Consider the following 18,268-nt stretch of genomic DNA (forward strand, 5'->3'; position numbering starts at 1 on the left):
CGGATGAAAACTGGTCATACGTGAATATAGGTGGAAAAAGTGAAAAAAGTTGTGGTCTGTACGTGAAATTTTTACAAATGTATCACAAATGAACCATGTCAACTACGGAAGAAGTTAGACTAAACCATGCGAAGAACACATAAATTAACAGAGAACATGACTATTGTGCTGTTTATATGCAATTCATTGGTGATTTGTGTGTGAACTCATTTAAGTGTTTTCTATTCACTAGTTTTTATAGTTCGTTTCACTTTTATTAATAAAAATATATCAAGTATCTTAAGATGAAATGTTACTTGACTGAAAGCATATCCAACAGCATTAAATAACAGAAGGTTTCTATGATTAAAATGTTTTTATGCAGCTAAATGTGTCTGCCTCCAAGTTTGACAACACATTCTGACACAGTTGAAAGAGGGCGGAGCCAAAAATTCATGTACTAAACTGTCAGCAGACCACTCAGGCTTCATAACGGTCGCGGCACACAGCTAATATGTTTGTTTTGCGTATTTTCCACCTATGATATTTCGTGTTTTTTTTTCATGATACATGCGTGATGTACGTACTTCTAAAGTGTTTCTTGTGTTCGTCATTCGGCGACGTGCACAGATGTCCGTCGAGGGTTTCCGCCAACTGGTCTTTAAGCCAATTCTGTTTTGAGCTGTTCAAAATTTTTGGTCTCCTGAGAATTAGCAAGTTTGAGTATGTAACGTAGTTTATTGCAAGAAATGTTTGCCTTTCCACGACCGTTCCACGTGTGTCTATCAGACTCAAGCACGTCCCACCGATGCATAACTTTTATGTAAGGGTTAATGGCCAACGAAGTGTGCGTTATTATTTTTAACGCACGCCGTGGAATCCCGGTTGCTTCCGCGAAGTGCGTTAAAAAGTAATAACGCACACTTCGAAAGTCATTAACCCGCTTGTGCAAAACTTTATTTCAAGTGCAGTGGAAAAACTACTTTAAATTTGTCTTCATTGATTTTTCTGTGTTTTGGTGACAGAAACAAAATAAAATAATTTAAACTACTTAATCTCAATTTAAAAAAAAAAATCCAAGAAAAAAAAGAACAGCTAACTCAAAATGATGGAATATTACCTATGTTGAAAGAAAATCTTACTTAAAAAAAGAAGTTGCTCAAAAAAGAAAGAAAATATGGAAGATTTGATTGTTTTGTGATTTTTTTTATGTTTTGAAAGGAAACTGGAGGGTAAAAAAAAGAAAAGAAATTCTCAGAACCAAACGGTGCACCTTTCAGTCGAAAGCAGAACAGTTCAAAGTCTTAAAGAGGTCCTTAAAGGAGCTCACTTCCGCACTGCCCGTGATCCTTTGTTGTTTGCCGAGTGTGGCCCTGCATCAGCGGCGCCGCAATTCATTGGTGATTTGTGCGTCGTTTATGTAATTTGAACGTGATATGTGCGATGATAAATGCGTGAAAAGTCTGTTAGACGTGTGGAACGGACATGGAAAGCTACATATGCATCTTGCAAAAATCACACACAATTGTGGAAAATTTACATAATAATTGCGTATAAACTATGTAAATTAAAATAAAAAAAATCACACATGTATGCTTTCATACTTGGCAAATGTATGTTGTAGCTGTGTGACATGGCTTTGAAACAGGAAATCAATGTGTGTATGAACTGACAGTGCTCTCATCGTTTACAGATAGATAATACTGGTTTCAAGGAGTTTCCGGTCAATGTGTCGCTGCACTTCCCAACACAAGTCAAAGACAACTTTGAATTAATCAACTATCAGGTTTTAGTTCATAAAGTACGTAGACAAATCGTAAAAAGAGACTTTCATACGATTGTTTTTCTGGTCATACTATAAGATATTTACATATCTTTTCCTTCAGAACAAAACCCAGTGCTCTAGTGCTCCCCATCTAAAATCTGAGGTGAGTAAAAAGCTTTAGAATAGACTAAACATTCGGACTCCTTCAGTAACATCAGTTTGCTTTGTTTCAGCACTGTTCTCCGGACATGGAATGCATCATCACACAGTGCAACAGTTTCAGTCTGAAAAAACACTCTACCGCTGTCTTCAGGCTGGAGGCAGACGTGCATTTTAGAGACATTCGTCATTATGCAGAGGTTCGTACTATAGAAACTAGAAACAGGAAAAACAAGGCAGCGTTCTCAACGGGTGTTCTGTTACTTGACAGATGTTTTCTGGCTTTACTGGAGGCAGCACAGACATCCGATTCAAGAGTTTGATACACGTCGATACCGACAGGAGGCGCTATGTGCTGGCTTCTTACAATGAGGTACGAAGAAGTGTGACGCAACCTCAGCGATCCTTCATCCATTCAATTTTCGATCTTCTGTATTGAACACAGAAAAGCTCTGAGAAGATCAAGCTTTTGAAGAACGGCCAACACACTGAAAACGATCCAACAACGAAATGGGTATGCAAACATCCAAATGAGTACAGAGACTCCAAAGAATAATCGCTTACAGCTTTTCTGCTTTAACAGAGCGAAGTTCGAGTTGAGATCATTGTTTCCCCCAACCAGTGGTTGATCATTGGAACTGGAGCAGGAGGGGGATTGCTGCTTCTCATCATCATAACAATCATCTTGTGTAAAGTAAGAGTTGCCAGTAGATAACAGTGAAGTCGTTGCTCTGTCATGGTGTGAAAGCTGCCATCCTTTAGACAAGTTATGTCTAAAGGATGTGTCCCTGCTAAATACCTGGCTCAGGTGATTACAAATTCTGATAGATTCAAAAAGATCTAGATCAAGCACAGAGGTATCTCTTGAGAAACACCAGTGTCATCCAGCATTTCATTCTTTTACTTATCTTTTAAATGGTATTAAATGTAGATTAACAGACCTTTGAACGTGGGGATGACAAGTCCTTGTGGGGTGGACAAATAGAGAACCTCAGCATAAACCTCAGCAGTTTATTGAGTTAACACAAACATTTATAGCTGTCCTATAACTTCATTTTTGGAGCTTTAGGCTGACCAGGTCACCAAAACCCGCTGAAAATAAGGTTTTAGTGTTTGGTCTTATGCTGCTTTCCATGTCTGTTACAAGCTGGGCTACTTCAAGAGGAAAAAACCGCCGGTGGACGAAGAAGAGGAAGGAGTAGTCTTCAACTTCCCCACGGAACAACACACTAATGGAACAGTTGGTAAATCAGAAGACGAAAGCGATTCGGATCGTGTTCTCGAGGAACAACAGTCTCTTCCCGAGAACAACGGAGAACCTCAACAAGAAGACCAGCCACAGGACCAGGACTTAGCTTAACGAAAATTCAGCCTCACAGCCGCCTAAAACTATCCTGACAACTCGTAAGGAATATAGAGAGAAATCTGGAATAATCACCAAAAGAATTTTTTCTGTTAAAAAAGCAAAACTACGAAACCAGGTCAAGAGTTTGATGACCCAAAATCTAAAATAAATAAATAAATAAATAAATAAATAAATAAATAAATTCTACAAAAATGATGATGCGAATACTTTTAATCAGATTTGTCTTTAAAGCAAATGCTAAAAACTTTGGCCAGAACTGTCTCTAGTGAAGAGAACAACTTTGTTTCTACTTCTGAACGTATTAAAAAAATTCAGTATTTAAGTAATAATCCAGTTCAAACATTTCAAACGAAGAACAAAATGGCTAAAGTAAAAGTAAAGTAAAGTTTTACTTTATTTATCCCACAATGGGGAAATTGTTCTACGCATTTGACCCATCCCCTGGGGGGAAAGGTGAGCTGCAGACGAACCGCACCCAGGAGGCGACAGCTGGCTGGGGAGAGCGGGGATTGAACCGCCAACCCTTCAGTCATTGGACGACCTGCTCTATCGTCTGAGCCACTTGCCACCCAAACAGCAAAGAACCGAATAAATCAGAATCGGGAGGACCTACAGAGCAGAGAACGGTCCTGCTAAGTTGTTCACGCGTCCATCTTCATGAAAATCTTACTAAAATGATTGACAGGTCTGTGTAACTTGCTTTGTATTGTTGAGCCATGTGCAATGTAAAGTGTTCTAAAAGAACCAATAAAGACTCCAATTAAAGAGTAAAATCCTATTTAAAGACTTTGGACATGCTATCAACTTCAAAAGTGAAAAACTTTAAAAAATAAAAACATTTATTCCAATTTTTGTAAAAGAATTACAGTGTTAAATTCTAGTTAACAATCATAGTAGTACTCTGACTCTGAATGTAAGCCCCAAATAACCTTTACTGTGAGAAATCACCTAATTCTGTTGAGCAAAAGGAAAGTTGTAAAAATCATATTGCCATTTCTAAGCATAAACCGCTCTTTTTTGCATGTATGTAAATGTGCGTGGGTCCAAACAGATCTATTTATGTCTGTATATCTCATTTTAATATCTGTTTAGAGTTTTAATCATTGCTTCAGTTGTTTTTTTGTGTGTGAACTGATTTAAGTGTTTTCTATTCACTAGTTTTTATACTTTGTTTCACTTTTATTAATAAAAATATACCAAGTATCTTAAGATGAAATGTTACTTGACTGAAAGCATATCCAACAGCATTAAATAACAGAAGGTTTTAGTATTAAAATGTTTTTTATGCAGCTAAATGTGTCTCCGTCCAAGTTTGGCTTAGACATTCTGACACCATTGAAAGAGGGCGGAGCCAAAAGTTCATGTACGAAACTGTCAGTAGACCAGTCAGGCTTGTTGCGGCACACAGCTAATATATTCGTTTAGATATTTTCCGCCTATGATATTTCGGTTTTTTTTATACATGCGCGATGTACGTACTTCCAAGTGTTTCTTGTGTTCGCCATTCGGCAACGTGCGCAGATGTCTGTCGAGGGGGTCCGCCAACGGGTTTTTACCTAAATTCTGTTTTGAGCTGTTCAAAATTTTTGGTCTCCTGAGAATTACTAAGTTTGAGTACGTAACATAGTTTATTGCAAGAAATTTGTGCCTTTCCACGACCGTTCCATGTGTGCCTATTAGACTTTTCAAGTACGTCCCACTGATGCATAACTTTTATGTAAGGGCTAATGGCCGACTATTTTCAGAGAAATCAACAGCAAGTGGTAAAGCACCTGGTCTTGATGGCATCCCATCAGAGATTCTGAAATATGGTGGCGAGAAGTTGTGTGAATGTCTGTTAGATCTATTCAACAGATGTCTTATCTCTGGTACTGTGCCACAAGACTTCCGAGATGCTTTAATTGTCACCATCTACAAGAAAAAGGGTGACCATGCAGATTGCGGAAACCATCGGTGTATGTCACTACTGGCCATAGCTGGAAAAGTGCTTGCAAAGATTGTCCTGAATAGATTAAAGACCATTGCTGAAGTACTTCCTGAGTCTCAGTGTGGTTTCCGGGCTGGTCGTTCCACTTCAGACATGATTTTCACTCTGAGACAGCTGCAGGAGAAGGCAGCAGAACAGCACCAACAACTTTATATAGTCTTTGTAGATTTTACAAAGGCTTTTGATACAGTCAATCGTACAACTCTATGGAAGGTCCTTGAAACTTATGGTTGCCCAGACAAGCTTGTCAACATTATTAGGCAATTTCATGATGGAATGAGGGCACAGGTTTCAGTTGGTAGTGAACCCAGTGACACCTTTCCAGTTAAACATGGCCTGAAGCAAGGCTGTGTTCTGGCACCAACCCTCTTCTCTCTATATCTTACAGCTGTACTGGATACTAAATGGTAAATGGCGTATACTTATATAGCGCTTTCTACCTTCTTACGAAGGCCCAAAGCGCCTTACAGTCACAGTCCCATTCAGCCATGCACACACACATTCACACACTGGCGGCGGCTCCGCTGCCGAACACTGGCGCCAACCTCCCACCAGAGGCAAGGTGGGGTTCAGTGTCTTGCCCAAGGACACTTCGACACATGGGCGTGCAAGGCGGGAATCGAACCTGCAATCTTACGATCATGGGTCGACCGCCCTACCGCTGCACCACGACCGCCCACTATGAAAGAAGGCCCAAACAAGGGTGTCTTCATCCGCACAAGAACTGATGGTAAACTTTTCAACCTCGCCCGTCTTCGTGCCCACACTAAGACACAGGAGATGTGTGTCAGAGAACTACTTTATACTGATGACTCAGCCCTTGTAGCTAGTAACGCATCTGATATGCAACAGGTTGTAGATCGCTTTTCCTTTGCAGCTGAGATGTTTGGATTGAAGATTAATATCTCTAAAACCGAACTACTGTATCAGCTTGACCACATTATCCAACAAACACCCGGAGACGATTATGGTCCATGATGAACCACTGAAGTCAACAAAGAGTTTTCTTACCTGGGCAGTACCTTAACTAACTCAAACTCAGCTGATCTGGAAGTGGAACGGAGAATACTTTCTGCCACTAAGGCCTATGGTGCACTACAAAAGAGACTGTGGAGTTGCCATGAAATCAGTACAAGTACCAAAGTGAAGGTATATGCAATCGCAGTCATCCCCTGTTTGCTATACTCCATCGAGTGTACCACACTCTACCGCAGACATATCAAGGCTCTAACACGACTTCAGCTTCGCCACCTTCACTTCATTCTCTACATCAAGTGGCAAGATCGTATCCCAGATGTTGAGGTTTTGAGACGTGCCAACACAGTTAGCGTTGATGCCCTAATAACATCTGCACAACTTCGATGGGCAGGGCACGTGTGTCGGATGCCCAACAATAGATTACTCAAAGCAGTCTTCTACTCAGAACTTTCTCAAGGAAAAAGGAGCCGCGGTGGACAGACACTACGCTATGAAGATGTGCTAAAGCGACACATGAAGAGAGCAAGCATCCCACACTACAACTGGGAAGAAGAAGCCCTACAAAAATCCAAATGGCGTGCAACTTTAAAGGAAGCCATGACAACCATTGAAGACCAACGCCAACGTGAATACCAACAGGCACATTACCGGCGTCACTCCGTAGCAACTTCAACCGATTTCAAATGCTTGAAATGTGATCGCTTCTGCAGATCCCGTGCTGGACTAGCAGACCACATGAGAGCCTGTCATTTTTAATCCTCAAACTCAAGACAGTCAACTTCGACATACGAAGGACAGCCATACATATAATGGCCGACGAAGTGTGCATTATTACTTTTTAATACCATGATCACTTACAAAAGCAATACTTATTAACCAGTTTTTACTACTTAATTCTTCTTTTTTTTCCGATTTGGATCTCTTTTTCACAAAAAGCAGACCATTTGTTACGTTATGCGGCGCATCATGTAACATGTAGTCCGCGTCGCGCAGCAACAGCGCTGCAGTCAAGATTCGGCGATTATATATCTTTCCAATGGGTTGAATAAAGCATCAGTTCAGAGAGAAAGTTCACCTCTTACTGCTTGTTTTTGTCCAAATGATGAAGCAAAAGCTGGTTTTAAAGAAGCTGGCGCAGTGATACAAAACATTTAAGCTAGGTGACCGGAACTTCTTTTTTCACCGTGCGGTTATCAGGTTTTAATGCACACCCAGCAGCCAATCAGAATCGAGTATTCACCCGGACCATGGTAGAAAGCGCGAATATATCACGTTAAATAATGCAATTGCATAAATAAAAAACAATTATTCCCTAAATATAAACTTAATAAAATAATGTTTCCTACCTCTTAAATATAAAGACAACATTTTGTTTTAATATTTAGATTTTTCTTTTTATTCTTCGTCATGATTTGGTCAAACTTTTTGTACAAAACTTTATTTAAAGTGCAGTAAAAAAAACTACTTTAAATTTGTCTTCATTGATTTTTCTGTGTTTTGGGAACAGAGAAACAAAATAAAAGAATTGAAACTACTTAATTTCAATTTTAAAAAAAAAATCTAAGAAACAAAAGAACAGCTAACTCAAAATGATGGAATATTACCTGCGTTGACAGAAAATCTTACTTAAAAAAAGAAGTTGCTCAAAAAAGAAAGAAAATATGGAAGATTTGCTTGTTTTGTGAATTTTTTTATGTTTTGAAAAGAAACTGGAGGGTAAAAAAAAAGAAAAAAAAGTCTCAGAACCAAACGGTGCACCTTTCAGTCGAAAGCAGAACAGTTCAAAGTCTTAAAGAGGTCCTTAAAGGAGCTCACTTCCGCACTGCCCGTGATCCCGTCTCCTTCTTCTGTTGTTTGCCGAGTGTGGCCCTGCATCAGCGGCGCCGCTGGTTCTGACCGGGCCGTGCCAGACTTTCCCAGCTGAAGGGGGGCCGTACCGGGACTGCAAAGGCCGGCTGTCTGCTGCTCCGCTTTATCTGAAGTCTGGTTACAGGAAGCTGGAGTCTGATGGGCAGAAAAAAAAAAATGAATGAAATGAAGAAAGTTGAGAGGACCAGAGGGGCCCTCCATTCATACCTTTAAATGGAAAAGTTATCTACTTTAAACACTGAAACTTCATCAAGTTAGCTGTTATTCTGCCCACCAAGCTCTATTTATGTTTTTTCTGGAATTTCAGCATTTACCTCGGTCCATTACGACGGTCTGGATCAAAGACTTCATCTAACAAAATTTACTGGACCTTTTAAATTTAAACAGTTGCCCCTTCAGGCACTGATCATCTGAATTTGTTGGTAATTAAACACAAACCTTTTTCTTATTCTTTTGCCTGTTTTTCCATTTCTGTTTTTGCTTGAAAGAACCACATTCTGTGCTGCTCTTTTCCATTTTCATCCCTGAAAAAAACAACAAAATCAAGCATAAATTCAGCAAAAACTATGGAAGGACATTTTTTCTCAAACATCCAGTAAGAAAGACGAATTGTCAAAACAATTTGGTCCTTGCGGTCCAAAACTGCTGTGGGACAGAAAAATGCACTGACCTCCCGGTTCTGGGCTCAGACCGTGGTTCTGTTGCTTAGTGTCCTCCTGGTACGGACCCAGACTCACAAACAGGGATTTCAGAACTGAACCGTCAGACTTTTCTGCACAGAAGAGAGTTTGTTATAAAACCTCAACATCTTAAAAATGACAGCAGCACACTCTCACCTCTGGGGGGCGACGCATCCGGCCCCTCCTGCTGAGTCCGACATGCAGAATTGGTTTCAGAACTAGAGGAGCATCTGGGAGACTCCATCTTCTGGGGAGTTTGCTTTGCATCAGCGCTGACCCGACGAGGCAAAGGCAACGCCCTGGTGGGCCGGGTGTCCCTGGCAGGCAGCGGTCTGCAGGGAGGGGGGGTGGGGTGCGGCGCCAGACGCTGTGAGCGCCCACCCAGAGGAGATGCAAAGGAACTGTTAGATGTTGGGATCCCTTTTGTTTCTAACGACCGTTTGGGTTTGTTAAAGCCCTGAAGGTCAGACGGAGCCTTCACACAGGCGGGTTTAGGCATTGCACCGTCAGTCAAACCCACAAAACGGCCAGAAAAGAGACTCTGTTGGGAAAAGCCATCCCGGGTTTCAGAGGAGGGGTCAAGTTTCAGGTTTGACTGCGTGTTCTGGGGCTGATGTGGAGTTTCAGAGGCTTTGGCCTGAACAGAACTTGTTGCAGGTCCATTATTAGAGCCTCTGACACCAACAGAGCGCTTCATTAAAGATAGAAAATCAGGTTGCAGAACAGAAACATGAGGTTTGAGCTTTGGAGGGTGTTTGGGAGAACTTTCAGTGGGAGAAGTTACTTTAGGAAGCTGACTGTTTCTGTATCCAAATGGAAGAGAAGACGAGCTTTCTAGCATGTCATCCTGTGACGTCTTCATTTGAATCGTGGCGTTTTCCTTTAATTGTTGGTTTTGGGACCAAAGTGGACGATCTGTGATTTCCTTAGGGAAACTTTTTGTGTTGTCAACAAGTTCTGAACCTTCCATGGATTTAAAAGACCTGAGGACAGCATCCACAGAATATGGAGCTTCCATCGGATTTACCGAGCTGGAGGGCGTCTCTGAAGAAGACGGGGGGACAGAGGGAGATGTTGCATCTTGACTTTGGGGTTTTGTATAGAAGCTAAAAAGCGGTTTGAAAAGCTGAGGCCCGAGAACCGCCTCCACGGAGTAACAAACGGGCTCCTTCTGCTCCAGACTGGACAAAGAGGGACTGTGAGGCGGATCAGCTTCTGATCCAGGATCCGGCTCTTCGTTCTGACCAAGAGATGTTTGCTCCTCCACATCTGTGCTGTTATAAAAACTCGGCCTGAAAGAATAAAGACAAAGAAAAACTAGGAGGAGCTGCATTTCCAGGAGAATATGCAGGGTTGAATGCTATAATGATGAATGAAACCTAAAGGGTAATAAATTGGCAAAAAAAATAATAATAAAGAAATAATCAAAGTTGACTATAAATAAAGTGAAAATAGCACAATAATGAAAAATAAATTTTTGTGAAAAATGCCACCGCCAGGTATCTGCCCCAAGCATTCCCCATGTATTTCTATGGAGGCAAAAATCCTGGAATATTTGTAAAAGTTCAAGGATTTTAAGGCCCAAAAGTCATAGCTTGTAAAAAGCTAATGGAGCTGAACTTTTAATAGTTGAAAGATTGTAGAACGAGTTAGGCGGCAAAAAATGGCGGAAGATACTATAATGAAGAAAAATAAACAGGAAAACAACATTCAACCAATCAGGTGAAAGTTCATCCTGACTGATGCAAAAGTAACAGTTAGGATTTGCATACCTGAGAAGCTCCACAGGAATATCAGGAGGATCATTTGGTGGAGGAAATTCAGACATGTTGACGTTTGCCGGCTCTCCCGAAGACCCCTGTTCAGATTTTTTTCTCTCTTCCCAGATTTCCATGTCCCGTTTTATCGCCTGCAGCGAGAAGCCATTTCAGCAACCTTTTTGACAACCTTTCCCACAGTCTGACCTTCACAAACCTCGTCCAGCAGCTTCTTCGTGAGCTCTGTGAGCGGCTCGTGGGAAAACCTGCAGGAGTCTTGCTGGAGGCACTTTCCTCTTTGATGGAAGTACTTGCACGGGAACGATTGTGCAGCAGAGTTCAGGAAATACGCAACAGTCTGTAGTTTGGTGCACCGATATGACGCCTGACAAAAACACGGCTGAGAAGGATATTGTGCATGTACGGACAGCTCTCTCCTTTTATACAACATCCCACCACATAAAATTTGCACACGGCTTTAATGAGGTCGTTGCAACTCTGGACATGCTCCAGCTGGCAGGTGTCGGCCTGCAGGGGGGGAGAAAAGATGAGAATCGTAAGAGAGGACCGCAAACGTAGAGAACGGGAGGAAGGGCTGGTCATTTTCGTGCCTTGACGCATTGCCCCCGAAGGAAATGTCGACACAGCAAGCGTCCGTCCACCTCCAGGGCGTTCTGCTCCTTGAACTCCTCACTCATAAACACGGGCTTCTCCTGCGGATCAGGAAATATCAGCGGAAAAACGCAAAGGAAAGAGCTCCATCACAAAGCAGAAACACTTAGACACAGTTACGTCTTACCTGAGCAAAGTCGTTTCTGCTTCTTTCCCATTTTCTTGGCATATGTTTTCTGTCATCCCAGTTATTGTTTCTGCCTCTGCCATTGTTCCAACGTGGACCGTTCCAACTGTTTCTTTGCTGTTTGTGGCTGTAATTACTTTTTTCTGGCGGACCTTTGTGATGCCTGCTGCCACGGTTCTGTGGTTTACCCTTTTGGCCACGTCTCATTTCCTCGGCGTGGCGTTCAGAGCCTCGACTTTGATAGTATTTGTTCTTAGCATGACTGTCTTTGAAGGCATCACCAGATGTGTTGGTCTGGTGTCTTCTTTTCTATAAATAGAAAAAACACAAATGCTGTAAATCTGATCAAAGAAACTCGTTTTTCCATACATTAAATACTTTATTTATGGTAAAAAAAAAATTTTTTGTGACTATCTGTATCTACTTTTGATTTTTACCTTTCCATTAAGATTTATTTATTTGACTATTAGCTTTTATTTGTCATTTATTTTACTCTTTATATCATTTGTTTTAACTCCAATCATTTCCACACTGTTCTCGTGGAACGAGGTCGTTGCAGTGGAACCTCCCGGGTCTGGGTGCTTGCTTTGATCAGGGGGTGTCCCATGGTGGCATCATGACTGGCTTGTGGACAGATCCCCAAAACTATTTCCTCACATCTTCTGGGTGAATGGGTCTGTGACTGTAAAGCGCTTTGTCCTTGTAGGAAGAAAGGCGCTATACAAGTATACGCCATTTACCATTTACCATCAAGCCAGGTTTCTACGACAGCGTTTTAGGGCAGAGGTGGGCACTGAGGGCCGCATTCCTGCATGTTTTCCAGCATACCCTGCTCTGGCATGTTCTAATTGGCTGGACACACCTGAACCAGGTAATCAGCCATGAGTAGGGCAAGATTATCTGGAAATCATGCAGACACACCGGCCCTCGAGGCCTGGAATTGCCCACCCCTGTTTTAGGGCCACAAAAAAAAAAAAAGGAAATTTACGAGATTTTAAGTCGTAAATTTATGAGATATAAACTCGTACATTTATTAGTTTTATCTTGTAAATTTACGAGATAAAAACTCATAAATTTACGAGATTTTTTGTCGTAAATTTACGATTTAAAATCTCATAATTTAACAGTTATGACTTTCTTTCTCGGAAATTTACGACTTAAATTAAAAATTTCGTTTTTTTTGTAAACTGGTTCTAAAACTCCGTCGTAGGTTTCCACTTCGATTTCAATTCGATTTTTATTTAAATTCATTATTTATGTTTTGTGATGTTGGTGGGAACCGGTTGAAGACATTCTGTGTATTTTATCAATAGTTTTTTAATTGTTTTAAGTCTGTAAAGCATTTTACTGTCGTATGAAAAGTGCTTTATAAATAAAGTTGGATTTGATAAAGTGGACTCAAAGACCACAATTGAACAATCACCCATAATCCTTTCAAGAGTTTGCTTTATTTGGTCAAATTAAATTAAAAAAAAATCTTTATGTATAAGATTGAGATTCTACATGCAGGAACAACTTAAAATTTAGACGTTTGAAGATTATTTTAACTAAATTTGATGCCAAATTTCAAAGCCATTCCAGCAAAAGGCCTCAAGCACGTCCCCTCCACTGCTGTCAAACAACGATGACCATTTTCTCCAACCAGGTTGTATGAAATTAACACTTCCATATGCCATTTGTGAGCCAGCAGTCATTGGCAGAGCGCCTGTCGGTGTTCTGGGATCTCAGCGTTAAAGTTTGTGATGGTTGTTTTCAACTCAAACTTTTGGCTTGGAGCTGACATTATTTTCTCTGTGGCTTAGATGTCTCAGACAGAGAAAACAACATTATATTTATAGCATCATATGTATTTTCACGTACTGAACTAACATTTTGAATTAAAGGAATAAAAACAAAAATCATGCTTTTATTTTGGCAGCAAGAACGATCTCAATGATGCGTTTACCAGAATAAAAGCATGGTGACTTAAAACTGCACATAGAAACGTATTAATACTCTTCTCATAACAGGCAAAAACAGTGGACTCAAATCAATCAATGTAGGTCATTAAACTTCACTTTTTGAACTCACCGTCACACCGGACCCGGGTTGCTTCTGTGCTTTCCTCTTCCTCTCTCCTCCCTCTGTCCCGCATCTAAAATTAAATAGAAAAACAGTAAACCAATTAAAAAACAACAAACAAACACGATGATTGAAAACTTCAGACTGCATTTCCATTAAAATAAAATGATTTTTTAGTACCGGTTTGTGGAGTCTACTTGACAGGGAGCCTTAACAGCTTCGTTGAAACAAGGCAGGCCGGAGAACAGGTTTGCAAAAGCCATATTTTAATCAAGTTTCTTCCAAGGAGGACGGAGTGAAGCTAATGCTGTAAACACGGACTGAACCACACTTTGGCGTGAAAAACATTAATATCTTCGTCTAACATTAATTTGATTGTCTACTATTCATTTTTTTCTAGTCAATTAAAGTATTCAGAGCAAGATCACTTAAAAAGCACATTGTCGTCGTTTTCTTCCGTGTTTGGACCTACGTCACGTCCTTGGACTCTACCAAGTTACAGAAGGGGGGGGGCGCTTTTTTCTTCTGTTTGTTGTTTGGAACTACTTTTAAGTTTTTAGAACTACAAATAAATTGCAGTACTTTACAATGTATGTGTTATAGTTTAAACAATTTTAAAACATGTTCGACATAGGGAATAATGCAGATGTGTGCTGCTTTCATTGTTTTTTACCCCTCCGTGTTTTTGTGCTTGATGTTCCGCCCAACTAATTAGCATTTCTACATTAGTACCATAGGATAAGCCCACGTTTCTGAGTCTGTGTATAAAAAATAAATAATAAAAGTGGCCGGGATAGACTCCGGCAGCCCCGTGACCCTGAAAGGGAACAAACGGAAGAAGATGAATGAATAAAATATATTTTCATATGAAAAGGTTTTTGATTCCAATACATTTATAAAATATGTGAAATGCATCGATATTTTCCCAAGGATGTTACTGTCTTTACATTTTAGTGGAGAGAATAAAAGCAACTAAATTCTGACTTCTTCAGTCAGAAACATAAACAGGATTAAACGTTTCTAATTCAGTTCTTCCTGTAGTTTACAAGATTTTGTTGGAATGATTGCCAATTCTTTTGAAAGTTGTAGCAGCAGATATTTGTGATTGCATTTATTGATTAAAAAATAATAAAACCAAAATGTGCTAAATTGACCCCAGTTATGTTTTCAGTGTGATTCATTTGATATGCTTTTATTTTTACGAGTGTCTCTCAGTTTTAATGCATCAACCTGTACAAAAGGACTGGAAATGACGTGATTTGTTGTGTCCCAATGAGGACATTCATCAATCAGCCACAGTGATAAAAGTTCTGATCTGTGAAAAAGGTGAGATAGAAGCTGGACTTTGTTCCTCCACATGCGAGGCCACCCCTGAGTCTGGCTCAAAGTTCAGAGCATGCACACAGCTGGAGGATTGCCTGTGTGAGTGCATTTGGCGTTTGTGCCCCCACTGAGCTGTCTGATCCGCAGGATGAGCCGCCTGGCCCCTCTCGCCCTCGTTCTGCTCCTGCTGGGCCTCTCCATCCACAGTGGGCTAGGTCAGGACGCCGGGGATCCTGCAGCAGCAACGGCCCAGCCTCCACCTCCGTCCGGCGCAGCCTCTGACGGGACCCAGGAGGATGACGAGAGCTGGGGAGTGAACTCCCTCAGAGGCGGTTTTGAGGCCGTCAGCGGCTACTTTGACTCCATGCTGGAGTTCATGGGTGGACGAGATGGCGTGTGCCAGTATCGCTGTAGATTTGGTGAGTCTGCAAGAGGGTTATGATACTGAACACAGAGTTGGGATTCAACTTCATATGGACCCATTAAGGAGCCTCAGTGAACTAGGTCATTTTGATGTGTCCGTAGTTTCTTTGGCCTTTAGTTTATGGCCTCTCTCCACGTATTTTTAGGATAAAATTCTACAAAAATGACAAAAAGTAAATATATAGTCCATCTGACTGATAACTACAAACCTCCAGAAATGTTTTTCAATTTTATGTTATTTAGACAAACTAAAGATCAAAAAACGCTTCTCCAAACCAATTTGCTGCTCTCTAAAATTCTAAGTCCCGTTGTGAACGATAGGATTTACCCTGTAGGATCTCTGTCCTTACTATCTGGCAAACGGACTGTGGCCTCAGGGCGAAAGGAAGGGTGACGTGCAGCCGCTGACACACACATGGAAAAGGGTTTGAACCCAGCGAGAAGCCAGTGTTTCCACAAATGCAAACAGAGTTTTTTGGTTTCAAGCTGACACGGTTCTTAAAGTCCAGATGTCCTGATCAGAATCCTGATCTTTCAGGTAAAGCTCCTCTTCCCCGTCCCGGCTTCAAGATGCCCGAGCCGGACGGATGCAGCTCCTACTTCTTTGGCCTTCCCATTCCAGAGGGGGTAAGTTTCTGCTGTCCAACCAAAAAAAGTTAGAACTAGCCTTAACTTGTTGATGCTGGTTTACACCAAACGTATGATGGTTTTAAAAAAAAAAGGACGGTAAAATGGAGCCAAACATTTACCAACAGTTTCATAATTTAGCTTTAAATTTAAAGTGTCTCCTCCTGTCCTGAACTCTCAGCGGAAGAACCTCCAAACAGATAAAAATGTTTCCTAGTTTTTGCAAACTAGAAAGGCAAAATTGTTTTTGCAGAAAACGTACAATTCTTTAAAACATATTTTTGGATCGAATTATAAAACAAAGGCCATTTACTGTTTTGAATTAGTACAATTTTTCTCAACATTCTCAGAAAAATAAATTTTCTTTATGGATTTTAAGTTAACTAAAATACTAAGCGGGGGGGATTTGTGTTTGTTTAATAACTATCAAGATATCCTGTCCCTGTTACCAATTAGAGAGACAGATATTGTCCCATGAAAACAAGAAAACATCAATTTAGAGCAGACAACTGATTTAAGTGAACTTACATGCAGTAAAAATCTCTGATCTGCACATCTGCCATAAAACTGTCTGAACAACTAAACTATTATATTGAGATTTAAATGAAAAATATAAAACAGAATTATTTGATAACTTAAGATTAATTTTTGACGTGCTTGTAAAATGTTTTCTTTCAGCCACAATTAGGAAAATAAAAGCTTACCGTAGTTAAAAGCAAGTTGTAAGGTATTCCCAAAATAATTAAATAAGATTTTCTTGTTAAAAAACAGTCTTTGATTTTAAATCAGAATTTTCTACTGTTTTCTTTATAAATCATCACAAAGTGTGAATTTCTTTTTATGCAAGTAAACAGCGAGTCTCTGCTTTCAGCTACACTCAAACGTCCAACTGTCTCCTGATTACAAACGGCTTTTGATTTGCTTGATTTGATCAGGAAACTGATCAGAACCAGTATGGAAAGTGTCTAAATCTATTTACAAACACATTTACTTAACTCTTATATTGCTTTGGGTCAAAATTTGAGTTAAATATATAAAAGACCAAACTTGCTAAAACTAAAAAAAGATAAGCAAAAGTATTTCAATCTCCAAAAATAAAAGATACAGTTGAACCGAAACTTAACTTTAAATTAAAACTGGTTGCTCTCACAGGTTTCCTGATGGCATCCTGTTAACCTTTTGTTTTTTCCAAATTTGTCGTCTAAATTTTGGGAAACGAGAGAAAAATGAAGATCAGATTTTTTTATTCTATTGATATTTTCCTGTAAAACTCAAACTTTGCTTTTGCAGCCTGCAGGATTTTCAATGTAATTTGATGAAACGCTCTCTTGTCCCCCTCTTTGGAGTCAGATTGACGTTGGCATTCCCGCCATGACCAAATGCTGCAACCAGCTGGACACGTGTTACGACACCTGCGGCTCCAACAAATACCGCTGCGACTCCAAGTTCCGCTGGTGCCTCCACAGCATCTGCTCAGACCTCAAGAAAAGCCTCGGCTTCGTCTCAAAAGTCGAAGGCGAGTTCGTCTTTCAGATCCTCAAACTTATTATTGCACCTCGAATAATGATGCATGTTGATCATTTAGTTAATGTGAGCCCCCCTCATCTGTGCACTGAACCTCCTCCTCTGTGCTGCTCTCATCTCCAGCCTGTGAAACTGTGGCGGACACTTTGTTCAACACCGTGTGGACTCTGGGCTGCAAACCCTACATGAACAGCCAGAGGGCAGCGTGCCTCTGTCCTGGAGAGGAGAAAGATGAACTCTGACCTATTTATATATTAAAAAACAAAACAAAAGGAATCAACATATTTCCACCTGAAGTCCCATAAAAGCATAATTTATTAAAAACTTCTTGATGCTGTTCTGTTAGTTTCTTTGCGGCATCGTCTGTTATTTCATAAACTTCCATTAAAAGTTAAATTCATCAATGACTCTGAACTGAGTTTATATGTTAGACTGTTTATATGCAGTTACATATCATATTTAAATGTCACAACATGGGGTTATGAATCTTTTGGAGTATATTTGAATAAACCCCTTTTGTATTTGAGGCTAAGCCTTTTTTACAATTATATTTCTAAGCGTTTTTTGTTGGACCGGAGGAACAGAAAGAGTATGAAAGAGAGAGTGATGTTAGAAAAAATAATTTTTAAAAATGTGATTCATTTCAACATAAAAAAATGGATACCAGCACATTTTTTGATGAATTATTTCCAAAAAATTTTTTTTAAACAGAATTGCAGAATTATTCAGTGCTTTTGCATTTTCTATTCGCTCTTGTGTAAAAACTCATTTGTAGCTAATATGACCGTCTAAAAAAATATTCACAGCTGTGATTTGTTTTGCACACCTGGAAAAAAAGTTTTTTGCCTTTAGAAACGTAACAGGGTTTGAAAATCACCTCATATAGTTGCTCTGATGTTTCCTCTTCAGGTGCACACAAACCTTAAGAGTCACATTAAATCCTTCTAAGTTAAGAATTTTTGCACAGATAC

The 18,268-nt window shown here is 40.1% G+C and overlaps 3 protein-coding genes across 4 annotated transcripts in view; 2 read left to right on the top strand and 1 right to left on the bottom strand.

Annotated features, from left to right (window-relative positions):
* Positions 1-4,478, top strand: part of LOC101154755 (integrin alpha-L-like) — a 19,548-nt gene extending 15,070 nt beyond the window's left edge. The window contains exons 25-31 of the mRNA XM_023954550.1: positions 1,673-1,780; positions 1,866-1,907; positions 1,978-2,103; positions 2,175-2,276; positions 2,349-2,417; positions 2,487-2,597; positions 3,051-4,478. Coding sequence (XP_023810318.1) covers positions 1,673-1,780; positions 1,866-1,907; positions 1,978-2,103; positions 2,175-2,276; positions 2,349-2,417; positions 2,487-2,597; positions 3,051-3,263 — 771 coding nt within the window. The 3' untranslated portion in view covers positions 3,264-4,478. The remainder of the gene's footprint in view (positions 1-1,672; positions 1,781-1,865; positions 1,908-1,977; positions 2,104-2,174; positions 2,277-2,348; positions 2,418-2,486; positions 2,598-3,050) is intronic.
* On the bottom strand, positions 1,163-13,900 carry LOC101155004 (zinc finger CCCH domain-containing protein 6). Of its 2 annotated transcripts, XM_020707670.2 has the most exons (12): positions 13,581-13,900; positions 13,410-13,473; positions 11,340-11,648; positions 11,152-11,253; positions 10,954-11,068; positions 10,758-10,867; positions 10,556-10,692; positions 8,940-10,075; positions 8,774-8,875; positions 8,542-8,627; positions 8,069-8,238; positions 1,163-1,328 (listed from the first exon to the last, which is right to left on the bottom strand). In XM_020707670.2, exons 1-12 carry the CDS (start codon positions 13,661-13,663, stop codon positions 1,256-1,258), a joined length of 2,487 nt encoding a protein of 828 aa, XP_020563329.1. In that variant the 5' UTR covers positions 13,664-13,900; the 3' UTR covers positions 1,163-1,255. The 2 variants fall into 2 exon arrangements, with proteins under 2 accessions (XP_020563329.1, XP_011481448.1); XM_011483146.3 differs by lacking the exon at positions 1,163-1,328 and having other exon boundaries at positions 7,591-8,238; positions 13,581-13,897.
* A 786-nt stretch (positions 13,901-14,686) lies between these two features.
* On the top strand, positions 14,687-17,705 carry LOC101175621 (group XIIB secretory phospholipase A2-like protein). The gene is made up of 4 exons (XM_004065547.4): positions 14,687-15,142; positions 15,685-15,773; positions 17,124-17,289; positions 17,421-17,705. Exons 1-4 carry the CDS (start codon positions 14,872-14,874, stop codon positions 17,537-17,539), a joined length of 645 nt encoding a protein of 214 aa, XP_004065595.1. The 5' UTR covers positions 14,687-14,871; the 3' UTR covers positions 17,540-17,705.
* The last annotated feature ends 563 nt before the right edge of the window (positions 17,706-18,268 follow it).

The sequence above is a fragment of the Oryzias latipes genome, chromosome 1 (genome assembly GCF_002234675.1).
Source record: "Oryzias latipes chromosome 1, ASM223467v1".
NCBI classification, from domain to species: domain Eukaryota; kingdom Metazoa; phylum Chordata; class Actinopteri; order Beloniformes; family Adrianichthyidae; genus Oryzias; species Oryzias latipes.